The sequence below is a fragment of the Rhinopithecus roxellana genome, chromosome 3 (genome assembly GCF_007565055.1).
Source record: "Rhinopithecus roxellana isolate Shanxi Qingling chromosome 3, ASM756505v1, whole genome shotgun sequence".
In the NCBI taxonomy this organism is placed as follows: Eukaryota; Metazoa; Chordata; class Mammalia; order Primates; family Cercopithecidae; genus Rhinopithecus; species Rhinopithecus roxellana.
In genome coordinates, this window is record NC_044551.1 from 41,716,943 (window position 1) to 41,738,429 (window position 21,487).

A 21,487-nucleotide genomic window follows, 5' to 3' on the forward strand; every position below is an offset into this window, starting at 1 on the left:
TTTAAATATTAATTTCCAAAAAATCCATATTACATTTGTTAAACAAAACAACCAAAATATAAAAGTAAAAGGAATCTAAGGTTATTTCTTCAAAACATTTTGGTATTCATGATAAATTAGAGTGCAATTAAACAAATGTCTGTGTTATAGCAATATAAAACATTTAAGTTTTAAATTTCATAATTATTAGCTTCTTTTTTGCTCTACAAAATTGCTTTTACATTAACTTGTTCTGTAAAGCTCAGAGCACAGCTTTCCCTGGATGTACACAGATCCTGTCTTCCAGGCTGAAGCCTGACCAGGCTGCCTGCACGGGCACCCATCGTGCGTACTTGGACCTGCTGGTCAGTCCCATGGTTACCTAACGCACCCGGCTGCAAAATCCAGCAGCTGGTGTGGGCCAGAGGTAATCGGATGGCTTTGGTATTGAATTGCCCATTGGCCACATGGTACATTAAGTGTGGTTCACTCTTTTTCCACTTGATGTGAGCTTTCTTTAAATAATTCCAGACCTCATGGTTGAGCCAGCAGCGGCTCTGTAAGCAGCTCTGTGTGAAAGACACCAGGGGCTGGGGCCCAAGAATGGCCATTCTGAGCCTCAAAGAGCATCCACAGCCAAGTCTGCAGACCCCTGGGGTATCTGATATTCACTGACACCTTCCTTCCCCTATTAACATATATATTTTTTTCACTAAAACAAAGAAGAGAGCTAAAAGGAAGTTTGTTTTACAGATTTTAAAAAATGATTTAAGGTGGTTAAAATAATGCTGTAGAAAAGGGGAAGAAATTATTGTAGATATCATCTGTCAGTAGAGGATTTTGAATGACTTGCTCCTTTAAAAAAAAAAAAAAATCTGGTCTGAAGTTCCCAATTCTCGCCCAATCTTTCCACCCCCATGAATGACTTATCCAATGTTCCGTGATTCACTGGGGAGGTTGGAAATCAGGGATTCTCTTGCCTGGAGTTCCTCCTCCGCCTTCTCCTCCTTCCAAACCCACTCGTTTAAGGCACATGATCCCATGACAAATTTCTTCCAACTTACAGTTCAAAGAGAAGTCAGCATTGCACCTGTCACCAGGAAAGGGGCCACATAACCTGGGGAGTTAAGAACCTACACTGACATTACCCACTGGGTGCAGGGAAAGTACATTATCCATCTGCGATGAGACTGTTTCCTAGCTCCATCTGTCCATCTGTCTCCAGGAACTAGTCTCCCTCTCTATCCAGTACCTGGTGGTTCATCAGCTCCAAGCAGAATTTACCAAAGCAAAACAGCCCCCACGATTCACAATCCCAGACTTGTGACACTTTAAAACAGCTCACGTTTAGAAAGATAATGAGTCACAGGATGGCAGAGATTAGGAAACTCAGGGCCAGAGAGGGGGCAAGACCTGTGCAAGGTCACACAGCAAAGAGGAACAACCCAGGCCTCCCTCCAGACTCCAGGTACAATATTCTCATCGTGACACTTTTCTTTCCAGCACAGATGCAAAATTCTAGAAACAATATTTTTCTCTTCCCTAACTAAATTACATAGAGATCAATGGAGATTACAGTTTTCTGGGGGCGTTTCACAGTTGCAACTGTTGCAAAATCATACAATGGCGGGATGTGGCAACTCTGAAAAGACTGGGGATCATTGCTCCAAAAAGAATTCAAGATAAGGCAGGGAACTCAGGCAGGAGTAGCTGAGGGGCTCCTTTCAAAAAACATCTCTCTTCTCAACGAGATAGATCTGAAGGGCCACAAGTCTCACATTCCCATCCAGTTCCTACAACAGTGACCTCAGTGGGTAAGTCACTTCACATCCCTGGGCTTTGGGTTCTTCATCGGCAAAACAGAAATGAAAATCCTTACAAGGATGTGAACTGTGGATGTGAAAATGCTGTGTTGAATTTCACAGTGATATGCTAACAGGTATAACGGTAAATAGGAGTAATAATCATTATGATGGCACTAAGTATCATCTGCATCATTACATTTATTGAGGGCTGTAGCTGGCGGTTCTATGGTGCCTGGCCCCACCGATTCCTGCTGTATTGGGCCAGGGACTTGAGTCAGGACTACAGTTGAGAAGTTGTGCTCCAGCCTTTGTGTCAATCCTTGCACAAATCCCTGCATATTCCCCACTCATTCCTAGGGCCTGGGGATGAGTGGTGCAGGCCACAGGGTGATACCACTCATTCCATGCTGCCTGTGAAGCCCGGGGAAGAACTAGTCACTCTCAAAGTCACTCTCCTTCTGAAACCTTCCCAAGGCTTTTCCCCTTCTCCGGAGCAGCCTCCAACTAGTTTCTCAGATGGGAATCTTGGTGTTCCTTCTTTTGATTCTTCCAGACATTTCGTTCATGCTGTTCCTTGCCTCCATGGGGTGTCATCCAGTTAGCTCAGAGCCTCCCCACAAGCCTCCCACCTAGCCACGCATTGCTCAGTCATCAGCCACATGATATGCTAGCCTTCATGACAGCCTGGTCCCTGGCTAGGAGGCCCCTCCCATCATATTGGCCAGCTTCCGCTCATCCTTCAATACCCTTTCTGCTACAAAAGTTGTCTTGACACTCTGCCCTGGGCACCCTCCATGGCCATCTGCAGATCTGTTCATCCAGGGCAGGGAGCAAGGCTTGCTCAAATCTGCAACCGGTTTCCCATGCACAGGGAGTGACTGCTGCATGGCTTCCTCCACTAAGCTGTCCCCAAACCATCTGGTCACTAGTAATTGTCATTATTATTGATCATAACACCCAGACACTGCACGAAGCTCTTCAGACATTGTACCTTCTCATCTTTTCAACTCAACTACCCACTGAGATTATATATATATATATATATATATATACCTTCACCCCATTTCACAGGTGAGGAAACTAAGGTCCAGGCAGAATAAGTAGCATGCCCTATGTCAGCAGCCAACTGACAGACTCTGGACTCAGGCCCTGACGCAGAGCTCTGTTCTTCACTGTTCTCGGGTGCCTCCCGCTGGCCCTCAGACCCTGGGCTGTGCTCATCACCTGGAACTGGCTGCTACTGCCCCTCCTCTGGTTGTTTTGCAACCAGATCATTGAAAATCTTCTGGCAGGCCAGCTGAGCAAAGGAGGGCTCTCTTCTCCTTCTAGGGTGGATTCTAAACCTCCACCTCCCTCTCCCACTTGGCTCCTCACCCACTCCTCAACCCCACCCTGCTCTCCCTGGGACCTGATCCACCAACCTGGGCCTGCTCTAGCCTCTCAGGAGATGGGCCTCTGGCAAAGCAGCTTCCACCCAAGACACCATCACTGTCCTCTGGTTTTGCTGGCTACGGTGCCTGCCCATGGTCCACCACCACCCCATCAGGGAGGTGTGGATGCAGGCACAGAGGGAGGAGATTGCCACATTCCTGTTGGGGCTGGACCAAAAAGTACAAGCCAAGCTGCCACTCCTTCAGCCACTGGGACAAAGAGCAGTGCTGCAGTAGGCTGGAGGCCCCAGGCGCTGCTGGGCAGGTACCTGGTGTCCACACCCACAGGGCAGGGAGGAGCTGTTGCCCAACCCCAAGGAGAAAGTGGCATGAGGTCACTGGGGCACTGGGGCATGATATTGTGGGGTGGGGCCCTAGTCATGCCTGCCTGCTGGGCCCTGGGGACCTCTGTGTGGCTTGGTCAGCAAAGAAGCTATGTCCCCAGGCCCCACACTCACCCGCTGGGCATCAGGCTCACGTGAAGAATGGCACTAAAAGTATTTTTCTCCTGACACTGTTGGGAGGGTTAGGTGAGCGCAGCAGCCTGTACAGCTTAAGGACTTAGCCAATTACTCATTCATTCAAGACACATTCAGTGATGCAAAGGAATAAAGTTGGACTCTTACCTTACACCATATATAAACACTAACTCCAAATGGATCAAAGATATAAATGAAAGAGCTCAAACTCTAAAACTCTTGGAAGAAAACAAAGCAGGCAAAGGCTTCCTGACATTGGATTCGGCAATGATTTCTTAGGTATGACACCAAAGGAGAGGCAACAAAAAAATAGACAAATTAGACTACATGAAAATTATTTAATTTTGTGAAATAAAAGACACTATCAATAGAATAAAAAGGCAACTCATAGAATGGGAGAAAATATTTGCAAATCATATCTGATGAGATTAGTATCTCAAATATAAAAAGAACTAAATGTCAACAACAACAAAAGACAAACAACCCAATTTTAAAATACAGGCAAATGACTTGAAAAGACATTTATCTAAAGAAGATATGCAAATGGCCAATAAACACATTAAAAACTGCTCAATCATTAGGGAAATGCAAATCTGAACTAACCACCTCACACCCATTAGAATGGCTCCTATTTAAAAAAACAAACAGAAAACAGGAAGTGTTAGAGAGAATGTGGAGAAACTGGGACCTTGTGTGTCAGCCACCATGGAAAACAGTATGGTGGTTCCTCAAAAAAATTCACAATAGAACTACCACATAATCCAGCAATTCCACCTCTGGGCACATACCCAAATGGGTTGAAACCAGGGTCTCCAAGAGATTATTTGTGCACCCATGTTCATAGCACCATCACTCACAATAGCTAAAATGTGAAAGCAATCCAGGTGTTCATTAACAAATGAATGGATAAGCCAAATGTGGCATATTCAGTGAAATATTATTCTACTTGAAAAAGGAAATTCTGACATTCGCCCCAAAAGGGATGAGCCTTGATGACACTATGCTTATGCTAAGTGAAATAAGCCAGCCACAAAAAGACAAATACTGTGATTCCACTTGTATAAGAAACCATGTCACAACCAAAATCATAGAGACAGAAAGTAGAATGGTGGTCATTTGAGGAGATGACACCTGACAGGACTGGAAGGAGGTGAGGAAGCGGCAAGCCATGGCAGTGCCTGGGAAGAACATTCCTGGCAGAGGGAACAGCAAGTGCAAAGGCCTCACTACACTAGCTAGAAGACTAATTCTACTATCAGTGGAGCCACACCCTGACCACACTGTGGAAGCAGCACATAGAGCTGGGATGGCAGTGAATCAGGCATCAGAAATCGATTCTAGTCCTGCTGCTACCCCTAAGCGACTGCACGGTCTGGGACCAAGACCAGAACCCCTCTGATCTTTAAGGGGCCTGATAAATCAAACTGTCACTGGTCTGGGGGTGTGCAGGTGACTTGTGTTCTCTCAGGCTGCCTTCTTCCTCCTCTCTTCCAACCCACTCACCTCATAAAGTAATCCTAATCCCCCCACCTCCTATGAGCTGTCCCATACGTGGGTGTGGGATTGAGGATCAAGGAGGACAAACACAGGGACCAAGACAAATATTTGAAAACTGATTACCGTCAAGATCCTACCAAGTCACTCTCTGGACCTCTATTTCCCCATCTGTAAAACAGGAATACTCCTTTTGCCTATGATATAAGATTGATGTGAAGATCAAATGGAAATGCCTGATAAAGAAGTTGCCCTGATCTACACAGGCATTATTATAAAGTGGCTTTCGATCTGTTCCCTGGTCATTCACATCCTAAATGCTAGCCTGTGCCTCACACTGAGTCAGGAAAGAGGGAGGGGAGGGAACCGGCAGAGTTCATGACACTCTATGAATAGTACCTGATTTTTAGTACCAAAGCAGGGGTGTCATCAGAGGGAGCTTTTTAAAGACAGAGAAGCTTAATGGTCTACTCTCAAAGATTCTCACTCAATAGTTCTAGGACAGTCCCAGATGTGTAATTATGATTTTTTTTAACTACAGAGTTGATTCTGATGTGCACTCATGGCTGAGAACCACTGATTAGTTCTACCAAGCCTGGCAGGTAAGTCCTATTATCATTCCCATTTGGGAGCTGGCTAACTAGAGCACAGAGCAGCTATCTAACTCCTTACATCACACAACTAAAAAATCACAAAGCTGGCCAGGCACAGTGGCTCCCGCCTGTAATCCTAGCACTTTGGGAGGCTGAGGCAATAGAATCGCTTGAGCCTAGGAGTTCAAGACCAGCCTGGGCAATATAGCAAGACTCTATCTCTACAAAAAGTAAAAAATTACCCAGGTGTGGAGGCACATGCCTTTACTCTTAGCTACTGGGGAGGCTGAGGTAGGAGGATCCCTTGAGCCCAAAAGGTCGAGACTGCAGTGAGCCTTGATCACACCAGCTTGGGCAACAGAGCAAGACTCTGTCTCAAAAAAAAAAAAAAAAAGTCACAAAGCTAAAATTTGAACCAGACTCTAAAGCCCAAGCTCTGATGAATCACTAAACGCAGTGCCACTGTTTCTTGAGGCCAATCAGCATTTATCTAATACCGAGCTACATACTCTTTGTACTACCCTAAGCAGCCTTGGAAACATAAAAGACAATACCTTATTTTCAGAGATTGCATTAACTTTCAAAGAAAGCTTTAAGGCTAGACTAACTCATTCATCTGGCATCATCAAGGAATTATGTATGCTCACAATATGCAAACTTTATAAATAACTTGGAATGCCAAAACTTTTGCCTGCTTTTGATAGACTTCCTATTTTTGATGGTAATACCAAAATGTACTTCACACTTTCTTGCTTTCTCAGAGAACACTGAACAGAATGTACCTTTTCTCAGAGACGATACACTGTCTTCATCACCAATGAGCTTTGCGCTTTCACACAGTAATGTATTCGGGAACAAGACAGGTGTGCAGGAGCCCTCAGCCCCCTCACTAATTGGCCCCAGGTTGGCTTTGTGCTGCAGTCCACGTGTCTGCCTGTGGTAGATCCTCACCTCTCACCCCATGCCTACATAAGCACACGCTAACAGAACCAATGTGCTGCTTCTCATGTCATGAGGCCTTGCCTGATATGACTGCCAAGCTTGTAAGAACTGTGTGCAAACTAAGAGCAAATTGGCCCTAAGTAGGAAAGGTGCCGGGTGCAACATATGAGGAGATTCTAAGCAAGGGAAGATCCACGCAGCATGGAGTTCATCTTCTTGGGCTGGGCACTATGGTCACTGGTCCCCAAGTCCTCTCTTGCCCCTTCACCTCCCTGGATTTCTCTTCCTTCCTCATGAGTGCAGGCAGCCTGCCTAGTCACTCTGGAGTAAGTAGGTGGGTCATGGGCATGAGGCCTAGTGTAAAGTGCTGGTTTCAATACCCTGGGAAGATGTGGGAACATTTGACCAGACACCTCCCTGCAGATACCAAGACTCCTGAAACTCTGAGCCCCTCCCAGTTGAGGCTGAGCCATGCCCTGGAACAGACTGGATTCCTAGCAGTGGTTTATCATTCCACAAAGATCTGTGCGCTGGAGGTGTATTCTGATAGTGGATTCCGGAGGCTCTACGAAGTGTTTGCCTTTGATCCTTTGTGTGCAAGGCTTATCTTGGTGACAAGGGCAGGTGACTCCTTATGGGGACTGGTACAACGCTGCCACATTCACCTCACCCACATATCCTAGCACGTCTCCAGGCACAAAGAAGGACCTCTGGGGTCAGGCAAACGTCAGGCAAATATTGTGAAAGATCGAACAGCATTTGTTCATCATTCAGTCATCCAACAACTATTTATTGGGGGGCCTACAGTGTGCCAGGGACTGTTAAGTCACTAGGGGATTTGATGGAAAACCAGCTCGATGAGCTCTAGTCGCAACTGAGTAGAGAAGAGGGAACAGTAAAGAATAAATATGGCCGGGCATGGTGGCTCACCCCTGGAATCTCAGCACTTTGGGAGGCCAAAGCAGGCAGATCACCTGCGGTCGCAAGTTCGAGACCAGCCTGGCCAACATGAGAAATCCCATCTCTACTAAAAATACAAAAATTAGCCTGGCGTGGTGGTGGGCACCTGTAATCCCAGCTACTCAGAAGGCTGAGGCAGGAGAATCATTTGAACTCGGGAGACAGAGGTTGCAGTGAGCCGAGATTGTACCACCGCACATTCCAGCCTGGGCGACAGAGCGAGAATCTGCCTCAAAAAAAAAAAAAAAAAGAAGAAGAAGAAGAAACACATAAACAAAGGTTATAAAGGGCTGAGGCTACAGTTTACATTTAACCAGGCTCCAGGGAAGGCCAGAGTAGGGAATAGACCTGGCACACAGTGGGCCTTGAATAGATGGATGTTCTCCCCATATAAACCCTCTTCTGTACCCCCATCTTGGCTATGAGGGCACCACTCTGAGCCCTCTGCCCTCTTACCTATATCTAGTGATTTCCACTGAGCCCCACAGCTGAGGCAGGGTACAGGCCCTACCACCCACCCCAGCCATACCACAGATGCCTCCTGTTACCCTATTCCAGTCCTTTCTATGTGCTCAGCCAAATTAGCCACACTGCAATGGTTAGGACCGTGTGCTCTGAAGCCAGACAAACCTAGATTCAAATCCCAGCCTTCCTACTTCCTAGCTAGGCGATTTGGGGAAAGTCGCTGACCTTCTCCAAGTCTCAGTTTTCTCACGTGCCATACGGCCACCTCACCGGTAGTTGATTAAACAAGATAAAGCACCTAACAGCCCTAGCTTAGTACCTGGCACATATCAACAAGTCTCTAAGTGTTGGCTCTTTTATATTATTACTGTTATGAATAATAATAATAAAACTCTTTGCCAACTCCCCACTGCCTGCCAAGTCCAAACTCCTCAGCACAGTCAAAGCTCTCCTCCTTAGGCAGTTTGCCCTTCTGTTTTGTTTTGGGATGGCTGGAGGGCAGAAATAAACTCACCAGAGTGGCAGAGTATTAAGGGAAGGCAGGGAACACAAAGTGTCTGTAGCAGACTGTGGGGATCGCAGAGCAAAAAGGGCCAGTTCTGACAGGGGGAATTACAGGAGGCATCACTTGAGCTGAGCCTTGCAGTGTGCAGGTACAGGTGGGAAAGGGGCACAGAGAGGGGACAGACACTTCATGGTGGGGCCCCCATGGTTGCCTGGTATAGGGGAGAAGCTGCAGAGCAGCACCAGCACCACAAACTCTGGGTTGACCTAGGTCTACCCAGTTGTAAAATGGGGATAGCAGTGGGATTGCTTCATGGGGTTCCTCTGAGATTAAATGTGATTACACGTGTGAAGGATGTGGCACAGGGCCTGATCTCTTGAAGGGGATATAGTAGCTGTTAACTGTTATCACCACCACCATCATCATCATCATCCTTGAAGGACATGGTTGAAGATGATGCCTGCCTAGGAACTCTTAACACCAGGGTTCATGTTAAGAATATTATGTGGCTATGCCAGGCATGGTGGCTCACGTTTATAATCCCAGCACTTTGACAGGCCAAGAGGGTTGAATTACTGAGGTCAGGAGTTCAAGACCAGCCTGGCCAACATGGTGAAATCCCATCTCTACGAAAAATACAAAAAAATTAGCCAGGCATGGTGGCAGACGCCTGTAATCCCAGCTACTCGTGAGGGTGAGGCAGGAGAATCACTTGAACCCAGGAGGAGGGGGTTGCAGTGAGCCGAGATCACGCCACTGCACTCCAGCCTGGGCAACAGGGCAAGACTCCGTCTCACCAAAAAAAAAAAAAAGAATATTATGTGGTTGTGCTCTTGCAGTGGTGGGAACAGTATGGCATTGCCAAATGCAGTATTTGACAAATAGATGGATAGTCAGATAAATGGGCATTTGAGGCTTCAAATCCCATACCCAGTAGTCCGCTTCTGCAAATGCAGTCTGGGTCTGCAGGTGTTCTGAGCAGGGGCTGCTATGGCCTGGGACTGCAAGCAGCATAAAGGCCAGGTTGCCCTCAGTGCCAAGGATCCAGGGCAGGGCCCTCCCCAGTGTTCTGGGTACCACACTTCCTTGCAAAGAGCCTGAGACCAGAAATAAAGGCGTGAGCAGCCACGTTGCCAAGGCTGTTTGCCATGGCAACATCAGGGAGCGACTCGTGGGCCGGCTGCTGTAACTGCTCAGGGCCTGGTTGGTTTCTAACATCTCCTCGCTTTCCCTCTGCTAAATGACTATGTTCTGCCAGGCAATCACAGGGAAAAAATACGGCTGCAGAGCTGTCGGGGAGCATCCATCTCTCAGCCAAGCAGGGCTCGCCCGGCTGAGTTCCCAGACAGTGGGTCCCAGACATTTGAGTCCCAGCTACTCAGAGCCAGCCCTGACCAAGCAGACAGCAGCCGAGGGCCCTGTCTTGCCTCTGCTGAGTGACCTGAAGGCATCCTTTGATCTGTTTCTAGTCTGTTTGCTTCCTTCAAGGTAAGGGCATTAAGCAAGATCGTCTCTAAGGCATTCCCAACTCCCAGAAAGCTCAAATTGACATTTGTGTTTCATATTTTCACATCATGATCATTGTCATCATCCTAGTGACTATCATTTATTGAGCGCTTACTATATGTCAGGTGAAGCTGCAAGCCTTAATTATCTGCAGCTATCTTAAGTTATCCTACAAAGAGCACACTATTATTATCCCCAATTTGGGGGATCATATATGAAGAAACTGAGGTCAGAGAAGTTAAGATACTTGCTCAAGGTCACATAGCTAGTAAGTGGTAGAGCACTGATTTAAACCACAGGCAGTTAAAACTCCAAAGCCTAGAGCTCTTAACCACTACTGGATATTTCTTCTCCCTTCAAGTGGCATCTCACTAGATGTGGTTTCCTAAGTCAGTACTGCAACACTTGCTAGGGCTGGATGGGATCCCTCGTCACCTGCCCCAGAAGTAGACAGGAAAAAACACTCTGCAAGAGGAACCTCAGGGCCTTGACTAGATCAAGGACCTGGAGCTCAGGGGGAAGACAAATGGCAGAGTCTGCATTACATGTGTCTCTTTTCCATAATAACAAGGGTTACCACTCATTGAGCATTTCTGAACACTTTACAGACATTGCCTCAACTATTCTTCACTAAAAGCCTTCAGAGTATATGCTACTATCAGTCCCATTTCCTAGATAGAAAAAGAAAGCCCAAAGAAATTCTCTGCCAAGCTCCCAGGGCTTTGCCCCAAGCAGCACCCAATCCTAGCATTCGCAGCCACTAAAACAAATTAGGGCAAATGTTTGTTTTCTTACCTAAAACACTAAACAGTCATCACAGGCCTTTGGGGACAGCTAATCAATGACTTTATCCCACCATTTGTGAAAGTCTCTCAGGTCTCGTCTCTGGTCTCCTACTCTAGACCTGGGGGGCAATTCAGTCTCTGTTCTGAGGAAAGAACAGGGTGGGAGCCCACGGATCCAGATGCCACCAAGAGCCTGTCAACCCTGTGCCCAGCTGGGTGACCTCAGGCCAGGCCCCTCTTCTCTGAGCTCTGTGAACCCAGCTGCTGACCCCTTGGCTCTCGCTCCCTCACTGGGTAGTCCTAAGCATCTCATGAGAGAACTCGTGGTCAACTGCAAGGGGGACCTTTGGGATTTAGGAATGACAAGAGTAGGAAGAAAATGCAGTCTGTCCATGGGTGGTAGTAGACCTTGCCCCACAGTACCACAGCCACCCAAAGTCCAGCCACTCAGGGCAATGATGTCTCTCAGAGGACTACCCACCCTGGCCCTCCCCAAGAGCTAAGGCCCACCGCACCTCGCAAAACCTGACACTGGAAATGAACTTGCCAGGGAGTCAGGGGCCTGGGCCTCCTCCAGCCAAGTAGCTGGGCCTCAGTGTCCTCTCTTCTGGAAACGGCAAGGTGTACCTGATATCTCCAAGGGCCCCCTGCCCCAAGCCCGGAAGGAGAGGGAGATGCTCACGGTGAAGGTTCAAATCCCAGGTAAGCCGCTCACTAGCTTCAAGACCCTGAGCAACTGACGTAATCTCCCTGCACCCCTCAGTTTCATCACCTACAAAATGGGGAAAGCCAGTCTCAGTTATTGGGAGAAATCCATGCAATAGCACTCAGAAGTCTCTTCACAGATACACAGTGAAATAGTCACAGATGAAGTGATGGCTTGTACATAGAGATGGAATAAGAGTGGCTGCAAGTCTTCAACAGTGGACGCTGGGTGATGGAGGAATGGGGATTCACCATACTGTTCTCTCTACTGTCTACTTCTGTATAAGCTGACATTTTCCATAGTCAAGTATTTAAAATACAAAGTTCTTTTCAGAGAACCTGACATTGAAACATATAAAACACTCTTCTAGGCAACCACAGTGCTAGTCCAGGATAAAAATAATTTCATGTCCTCCCAGAGCTTTCAATCCAGTTGTAGGAATAAAAGCAAACACAGATACCATGGGATAGTAAGTGGCACAAGCCATGTGGGTGGTGGAAGCAGAAGAAGTTAGCTTCAAAGGCTTTCCAGAGGCTGGACACGGTGGTTCACGCCTGCAATCCCAGCATTTTGGGAGGCCAAGGCAAGCCGATCACGAGGTCAGGAGTTCAAGACCAGCCTGGCCAGCCTACCCGTCTCTACTAAAAATATAAAAATTACCCAGGCATGGTGACACATGCCTATAGTCCCAGCTACTCGGGAGGCTGAGGCAGAAGAATTGCTTGAACCCAGGAGATGGAGGTTGCAGTGAGCCGAGATCACGCCACTGCACTCCAACCTGGGCGACAAAGTGAGATACCATCTTAAAAAAAAAAAGCTTTCCAGAGAGTGCAGGCTTTCAAGAGGGGGCTTAAAGTTCAGGTAGGCTATGAATACATTAAAATGGCAGGGATGGTGGTGGGGAGAGGACATTCCAGTTCATTCCACCAGACTTGGATTAGTCCATCCCTTCTCAGGAACACTGGGACTGAAGATATAAAACAAGAAGCAGCGTCTGCCCTGAAGAGGCTCATAGTCTAGCATATTCATTCACTCAATGAGGACTGATTAAGTATCTGTTATGTTCCAGGCACTCATCTATTCACCCTGGCGAAAAAAAAAAAGGTGGATGAAATGAACGAAAATCCCTGCCTTTGTGGAGCTTAACGTCCAGGAGTGATTTCCTAATCACTCAGTGAGGACTGATTAAATGTCCATTATATTCCAGGCACTGATCTATTCATTATGGTGAAAAACAAGGTGGATGAAATAAACGAAAATTCTTGCCTTTGTGGAGCTTAACGTCCAGGAGTGATTTCCTAACACTTAATGTGATCTATAGACGAAGAGATATATCTATTATTTGGTGCTTATTCTGTGCCAGGCACGTGTTACACACTTTAAATCCATGTTGTCATTCGATTTTCACTGACTCTTCACAACAATCTTTTTTTTTGAGACGGAGTCTTACTCTGTCACCCAAGCTGCAGTGTAGTAGCATGATCCTGGCTCACTGCAACCTTCACCTCCCCGGTTCAAGTGATTCTCCTGCCCCAGCCTCCCAAGTAGCTGAGAATACAGGCATGCGCCACCATGCCCAGTTAACTTTTGTATTTTTAGTAGAGACGGGGTTTCATCATGTTGGCCACGCTGGTCTCGAACTTCTGACCTCAGGCGATCCACCCACCTCAGCCTCCCAAAGCACTGGGATTACAGGTGTAAGCCACCATGCCTGGCCTCTTCACAACAATCTTAATCATCATATCTTCCCACTTGAGGAAACAGAAGCTCAAGAGGGGTTATGTGACCTGCCAAAGGCCTCAAAGCTGGCAAATTGCAGAACCAAGACTCAAACCCAATAAGGGGATTCCAAGATCAGTGCTCTGCTGGCCCTGCATACTGCCACACAGAAGATGGAACAGCTGGCTTGGAGGTGAGGGAGAAGGCATTGCCAAAACAATGGCTGGTGAGCGGGGGCTCGCAGGATGAATCATGGAAATGGAGACAGAGGACACAGAAAAGGGCAGCCCGAGTCTAAGCCTCCAGGAGGAAAATTCAGGGTTTTCCTGGGGAAGTACAGGATCCCAAAGTAAAAGCAGACAGCTCAAGACAAAGTCAAGGGCCTAACTCTCCAACTTAAGTACCTGAAGGCCCTTGGAAATCAAGTTTAAGTTTAGACTTTAATTTTAAAATACTGGAGAGCTGAGCTATCAAGCTATGAAAGTCATGGAGGAACCTTAAATTCCCATTAGCAAGTGACAAAAAAGCCAATCTGAAAACACTACATACTGCATGATTCCAACTATATGACATTCTGGAAAAGGCAAAACTGTAGAAACAGTAAAAAGATCAGTGGTTGTCAGGAGTTGGGGGACAGAAGAAATGAAAAGGTAGAGCAGATTTCTAGGGCAATAAAACTATTCTGTGTGATGTTACGTAACCATGGTGGATACCTGTCACTATACATTTGTCCAAACCCACAGAGTGAACCCTAATGTAAACTACAGACTCTGGGGTGACAATGATGTGTCAATGTAGGTTCATCAATTAGAACAAATCTACAACTCTGGTGGAGAATATTAATAATGGAGGAGGCTATGCATGTTGGGGGCAAGGGTATATGGCAAATCTCTGTACCTTCTTTTCAATGTTGCTGTGAACCTGAAATTGCTCTAAAAAAATAAAGTCTTAAAAGAAAAAAAAAATGTACTGGGGAGCCATGGAAGATGTGTGAGCAAGAGAGTGATATCAGATATGCACTCTAAGAGGACTGATCTGCCATCAGGGCTTAAGACAAATGGAAGATGACAAAGTCTGGTGCGGCAAAGATCTGTTTGGTAGTAACTGTAGGAATCTAGTTACAAACAGACAAAAACCTAGATCAGAAGGGGAGAAGAACAGAAAGATCAATCCAATCAATTCTGCATCAGCTGAGTATCAATGGGATGAATATGAGGCACTCTGACTACCTTGTAGGAGGACAGATAGAAACTGACCCTGATCATTTTCTTCCAAATGACTTTATTTGGGTACCCTTGACTCTCTAATAAGAATTACGCTTCTCTTTTTTATGCAAAAAAAGATTGCATGTATGAAAATTAGTTCCATACTTAATCCTGTCCTTCTAAAGTGTTTCAAAGAGAGAATTATTCCAACTTTCATGAGCAGCAGATTAATGCTCATTTTAGATACACTGTATTATTTCACTACCAACCCTGAGAGTTAGGGCTTATTATCCCCATTTCAAGGATTGAGAAACAGGCCTAGAGAAGCAGAGGGACTTGTTCTGCATTCTTTCTCTTTTTTTTTTTTAAAGAAGGAGTCTCACTTTGTCTCCTAAGCTGGAGTGCAGTGGCGTAATCTCAGCTCACTGCAACCTCTGCCTCCCCGGTTCAAGCGATTCTCCTGCCTCAGCCTCCTGAGTAGCTGGGATTACAGGCGCACACCACCACGCCCAGCTAATTTTTGTATTTTTAGTAGAAACGGGGTTTCACCATGTTGGTGAGGCTGGTCTCAAACTCCTGACCTCATGATCAGCCCGCCTCAGCCTTTCAAAGTGCTGGGATTACAGGCATGAGCCACCGCTCCCGGCCTCTGCATTCTCTCTCTATAATCAATGTGGCTTCATTTGCTCAAGGTGCTAGAAAAACAACGATGAACAAAAACTAAGAGTAGTCCCTGTCTTCAAGGAGCTTGGAGTCAAGTAGTCTGGGAACACTGCCCACTAATGCTGGCTCTTCTACTTACTCAAAGGTAATTAGTCTTCCGCAAGTCAATGAGTTCTCTGAAACTGTAAGATCAGGTGTAACTGTGCAACAGCACCTACATTTTGCACAATCTCTATGAGCATGAAATGTAGCAGTGCAAACAGAAGGCTCAGTAAACTGCATGGGGTCTAGGGGATACTGAGTAAACATCACTGATGATGACAATGATGAAGGAGAAGGCAAGGATCAACACTGCAATGTTCTTGTAATGCAGTTCAAGCCTGAGCCCCCTTTGCAAGGCTGCTTCTCACTCGAGCCAGTCTTTCTTTTATTTCAAAGGAAGAAGGAAGAGAGTGACTCACGTGGCATAGTGGAACTTCTGCCTGGCCTGCACTAGCTGCTAAGAGCAGGGCCCCAAGGTAAAGAGGAAATATGAGCCCCTAGGGCCCAGCTGCTGGGCCATTGCCCTTCCTGGGTTTCCACAGGCATCCTGATCATTAGCACCAGCCAGGGAATCCCAACGAAAGTGGAGCCCAGGTCTCTGGTGAACATGACCCCTTCTGGCTCAGGTGAAGAAGTTACTCTCCCTAAGTCTCATACAGATGAAGAATGGGCAGATGCACCCAGTGAAGGCTACACTTCAACCTTCACCCACACACTATACACTTGTCCAAACCCACAAACTGATTTGAAAAAGAAGTTGGCCTTGGCTTCAAGGGGTGTGTGGAGCCATTTTCCCAGTTCTCCATGTGGCAGGGGCCCCTTCTGGGTGCTCAGTCCCAGCTTTAGAACAACAAGGAGACAAGATACCAATTGCAAAATGGGCCAAGTTCAGAAACTCAGAACCACAAATCACCCATGATCATATGGGGAAGAAGTTCAGCATCACAAGTAATCAAATAAATGCACATTCAAACAACAAGGGTAACAGAATTTATTGATGAACAGACTGGTAAAAATGAAAAACAATGAAAATGTCAACAGTTATCTGGGTATAGGAAACCAGGTGTTCCCAGACCATGCTGGTGCGCAAATAAGTACAATCTTTCTAGAAGAGAATCCAGGAATTGGTTTGATGGAGTAATTTCACTTCTAGGAATGTAAAGGAAGGAACAAAGACATACACAAAAAGATATTCATTTTAGCATTGCTTACAATAGCAAAATAAAATTAAACAACTTAAATGAGTAACGATAAAGGATTAATTAAATACATTTCGGTTCAATCTTCAATGAGACATTATATAACCATTAAGATACTAAGTAGAATATTTACTGATGTGGAAAGATGTTCACAGCATATTGTTTGGAGGAGAAAAAAACAAGTTACAAAACAGCGCGATTCCAAGTTACAAATCAGTATATTCAGGATAACTCCTTTTTTTTTTTTTTTGAGACTGAGTTTTGCTCTTTTGCCCAGGCTGGAGTGAAGTGGCATGATCTCGGCTCACTGCAACCTCTGCCTCCCGGGTTCAAGCGATTCTCCTGCCTCAGCCTCCCAAGTAGCTGGGATTACAGGCGTGTGCCACCATGCCCAGCTAATTTTTGTGTTTTTAGTAGAGACGGGATTTCACCATGTTGGCCAGGCTGGACCCGAACTCCTGACCTCAGGTGATTCACCCGCCTTGGCCTCCCAAAGTGCTAGGATTACAGGCGTGAGCCACCATGCCCGGCGACTCCATTTTTTAAAAATAAGATGTGATCTATATGAACAGGAAAGAAACAGTCTGGAAATATACATGACAATTAACAGTGGTTATCTTTGGGTCATGTTACATATTTCTCATTTTTTTCTTTATGCTTGGCAGTATTTTCTAACAATTCTATAATTAAATATTTTTAAATAAGATGTTAGAACAGATGATTTCTAAAATTCCCGCCGCCAACTCTGACATTTTGTGCATCTATGACTGATGCCCTAAGCAACTCCAAATAGCCCATATTTAGGGCTTGCTGTGTGGCCTTTGGGGCCGAAGCCTTTGCCCACAGCTGTAGCCCTCTGCATTCCTCTCTCCCACACTCACTGCCCAGCTGTCTCCCCTGCCAGCCTGGGAGCTTCTGCTTGGCAGGACCCAACTGCGACCCTGTCTGTAATCCATGTGCCTAGCCAAGAGCTAAGCAAAGGAACACGGCTCAGCATACTGACAGCTGCCTTGCTGTCACAATGATAAAAGGCACAACCCTAGTGCTAGAATCTTACCGGACACCAGACTCACACAAAGCGCTTGGTTGTATAACACAGATGCAGAAAACCAGAGGACAGAAAGCATGGCGAGCTGGGCTGGGAGAGCCTACTAGAGGAGAAGGCCATGCAGGACGGGTGGGTGAGGGCACTCTGGGCCAGAGGCACAGCCTGAACAAAGGTGAAGCCACCCACAGTCCTTTGGGATTCATGCCTCAAAGCTTTCCAAGAAACTTTCGCAATCCTTGTTCTGCTAAATTTCCGTACTTTGGCCCCAATGGGTAAAAGTTAAGTCTTCTAAACAGAAGTCCTCCCTCTAATCTAACCCTGGATTAGCCACCAAAGACAACAACAATCTTTTGGGACAAAGACAATGAATTACCATTTAATCCACTTTCCCCAAAGCTCCCAAAGGGAGATGGAGGAGGGGAGGGTCAGGGAAAGTTTGGGGGAGGAGAGGGGGTTGCAGGAACAACCAGAACATCTCACATGCAAAACAATGCTCACCCCCACCACTGGGCCATTGGATTCTCTTGCGTCACCACCAGCCCCATTTGACAGATGGAGGAAATGAGGCTCGGAGAGTTCAAATGGCTTGCTCCGGGGTCACCCAGCCAGAGAGTGGGGAAGGTGACTCCACTCAGGCCTTCTGACTCCAAGTCCAGTGCTATTTCGAGGTAACACACAGGACCTGGAGTCAGGAGCCCTGGGTGGCTCTGTCACCCTCTGGCTGCATGGTCCCATACAAGCCGCTCACCCCTCACAGCCTCTTTCTCCAACTGTAAAATGAGGAGGCGCACACTGGGCCCGCCCAGGTCCTGTTCCGGCTGGGCTCTCCGAGCCTTCTAGGGGCGGCTCAAAGCTCATCCTATCAATTACATTTCCCAAGTTGGGCAGGCAAAGATCACCAGAAGATCCTCCGCTTGTCACGTGGTTAAATAAAAAAAAAAAAAGCAAATGTCCCAGATTAACTTTCACTGCACTGCTCCTGCTAACACCTGATTATTCAATTTTCTAGTTTCCTTGGGTGAAATATTTCTGCTAGCTAGGCTCGCTGGGCAGCTAAAGGGCAAAATAATTAATTATTGCTGAGCCAAACACTGAAGATCCAGTTAAAATCCGGGGTATGGTCCAAAGCGGACAGTTCTTGACATGGGTTCCTGAACGAGTCTCTGGCTATTTCAGGCCTCCCTCACCGCATTTCAGCCAAGAGATTCGGAGACGCCCCCGGGCAATTTCGAGATCTGGGGACACAATCTTCCCAGGAGCGACTCTGCCCCTCCTCCCGCACTCAGTGCCCGCTAGCCCCAAGCTGTCGGCTCTGGGGGTACTGAGGCTGGGACCCGCCTTCGGCGCAGACACCGGCGCGGGGCGTGTGACGGAGCCCGGCGACGACGGCGGGAGCTCCACCGCAGTTTCGTCAGAGGTAAAGGTACGCGCCCGGCGCGCGCGGCGTGTGCACACACACACACACACACGCACACGCGCGCGCAACCTGCTCAGCACACATTCCCCCCGACCTCGAGAAGCGCAATCACACGCCACTAGCCCCTCCGGCCTCAGCCCCGAACCCACCCGAGCGCGCCCGCCACCGACCATGCGGCCCCGCGGCTCCCCTACGCAGCGGCGTCTGCAGCGGGCCAGAGTCGGCCTGCCTTCCGCGTGGCGGGCTTCCTCTCGGCGACACCCTGCCACGCCACGCCGTCCCAGCCGCCAGCCCGAAGTCGCCACCCGGAGTCCGCCCGGAGCTGAACGTCTCGGCTGCGGCGTCCCCTCCAAGTCGCGTTTCACCGCAAGGAGTCAGCTTGCAAGCCTCTCCCCGCCCACCCGGTCCCATGACAGCTGCTGCCGCCCAAAGACAGGCAGATTATAACAAGAAGCAAAGTTTCCCTCTCTCTCCTCCCACCTCCCTCCCCCCATCTCCGCCTTCCCCCTCCCTTCCACTGTTATGCAAAACGGGCCGGCACCGGCGCTCCCACTCCAGGTACCAAATCAGCCCCCGCGAGCCGCGCCCGGTTCCGCCCGGCCGCCCCTCTCCGTGCCCAGGCGTGTGCCAGCACCCGGGAACTCCTCCGAGGTTCCGCCGCATCCCCAGCTTCCCGATGACCCGCAGCCGGGCGCCCAGAGAAAAAGCCCTAACTCTGGAGCCAAACTTTATGCTTGCAACAGGCATTGGGTGGGGAAAATGGGGGAAGGGGTGGGGGGCGCGCACGCCTCGTGCTGACATTTTTGGTGGCTGCTTGTCCCAGCAGCACCCCTCTCCCAGTCTCCAAGCCACCAGCTTCCTCGCTCCCCCGCGCCCCGGCACACCAGAGCACCCTCTCCTGTCACGCGCGTGTCGCCAGTGGGGCTCCCGGGCTCAGCCAGAGCCTGGGACTCCGCCTCGCCTTCCCTTCCCCCAGCATCGTGGAGCGCGCACCGGGGCCGCGCACCGCAGGGGGACCCAGGCGCCCCCAGACAGTCCTTCCGCCCTCATCCAGCCTGGCTTTTCCCCCCAGGGGGCTACGCCCGATAGCGAAACCAGGAAGACGCTGTCTCCGCCCGCATGTCCACGTGCCCCGCAGACCCCTATGCCTTTAGCCGGCAACTGGCAGGAAACTCCGCGCTGCGGGCGCGGGTAGAAAACCTAGGGGGGCCAGCAACAGCACTCGGGTGACTAGAGCCTGGAGGACTAGGGTACTCCGGAGACCGGAGCAAGCACCCATGCCGGGGCCACAAGTCCACGTGAAAGTACGGCAGCAAGTGCCGGAGCTGCCGGGAGCTGACGGCGCGCCTCCAGCACCCAGCGCCAGCCTGAGGGTACCTCACACCGTGGCGCGCCTACACCTCCCAAAGGAAGCGCGGTACCCCCCAGGTCTGCCCGCCGGGGGGCAGACTCCAAGCGGCCAAAGCTAGACCCTCCCCAGCGGCAGTAGCGCCCCCAGCGCTCCAGCACGCGCCAGGGAAACCTCCAGCTCCCTGCCCCGGTAACGAAGCGCATCGCAGGGCGCCTGGAAGGGGGGCTTTGCAGCCTGGAACCCCCAGTTACCCCAGGGCGCCCACCGCTGCCTCCCGGCCTCCGCGGCTGCGGCTGCGCTCCCCGCAGCTCAGCACCCCTGGCCCTGGGCCTGCAGCCCCGGCCGGCCGTACCTGCGTGTCAGCGAGATAGTTGAGGAAGAAGGAGGAGAGCTCTTCGTCCAGCAGCGCGCCGCAGTCGTTCCCCGCCATCTTCCAGCCGCGGCTGCAGCGTGCGGCGGAGTCAACGCCGAGCCGGCCCGAGGGGAGGGAGCCAGCGAGCGAGCGAGGGAGGAGGGAGGAGGGAGTGAGGCCGGCGGGAGGCGGAGGGCGGAGCTCCAGCCCCCGGCTGCCGCAGGGCCGCTAGCTGCGGGGGCGGGGCCGCGCGGCGCCCGCGGGAGCCGGGGGTCGCTCACCCACTTTCCTGCGCCGCGTCTGGCGCCGCGACCGGCTCCCGCAGCCCTCAGCAGGCGGTAAAGCACAGGCAGCCGGGTGGCGGTGCCCCAGCCAGCAGCCGGATGCCTGCGCAGCAATGCGGGCAGCCCCCGGCTCCTGCCAGAACGAATCACGTTGCGTTAGCGCTGGGCGGACCCTGCGAAACAACCTGCTTCTTCTGCACAGCTGGGGAAACTGAGGCTCAAGAAGGCATAGGACCTCGTTTGAAGCTACAGCGCACATCAGTTGCAGGAAGGGAAAGCTCAGGTCATACTCCCCTGGAGGATTGAGTTTCTCTACCCAGGATACAAGGCCAGAGAAGGAGGGAGAAATACCATAGATCAAAAGAAAATAAATCAAGAAAGTCTCCTTGGAGGAGGAGGCATTTTTATCTTTTACTTGAAGGGTGGGTTTGCCTATATTCTGTGCTAAACCTGATCATATATGTCTATCTCCCATCGTCCCCAACACCCTTCTCCAAAAAAACTCCAATGAGTTCTCTTACCAATGCCCACAATGCACGAAGGGGCTGGGCTCCTGCC

At 49.1% G+C, this 21,487-nt stretch overlaps 1 protein-coding gene across 2 annotated transcripts in view; it reads right to left on the reverse strand.

The window, feature by feature from the left end:
* PPARGC1B (PPARG coactivator 1 beta) overlaps positions 1-20,808 on the reverse strand; it is a 125,043-nt gene extending 104,235 nt beyond the window's left edge. For both annotated transcript variants that reach the window (XM_030927457.1, XM_030927456.1), the window contains exon 1: positions 20,646-20,808. In XM_030927457.1, the coding sequence (XP_030783317.1) occupies positions 20,646-20,723 (78 nt within the window). In that variant the 5' untranslated portion in view covers positions 20,724-20,808. The remainder of the gene's footprint in view (positions 1-20,645) is intronic.
* Between the last annotated feature and the right edge of the window lie 679 nt (positions 20,809-21,487).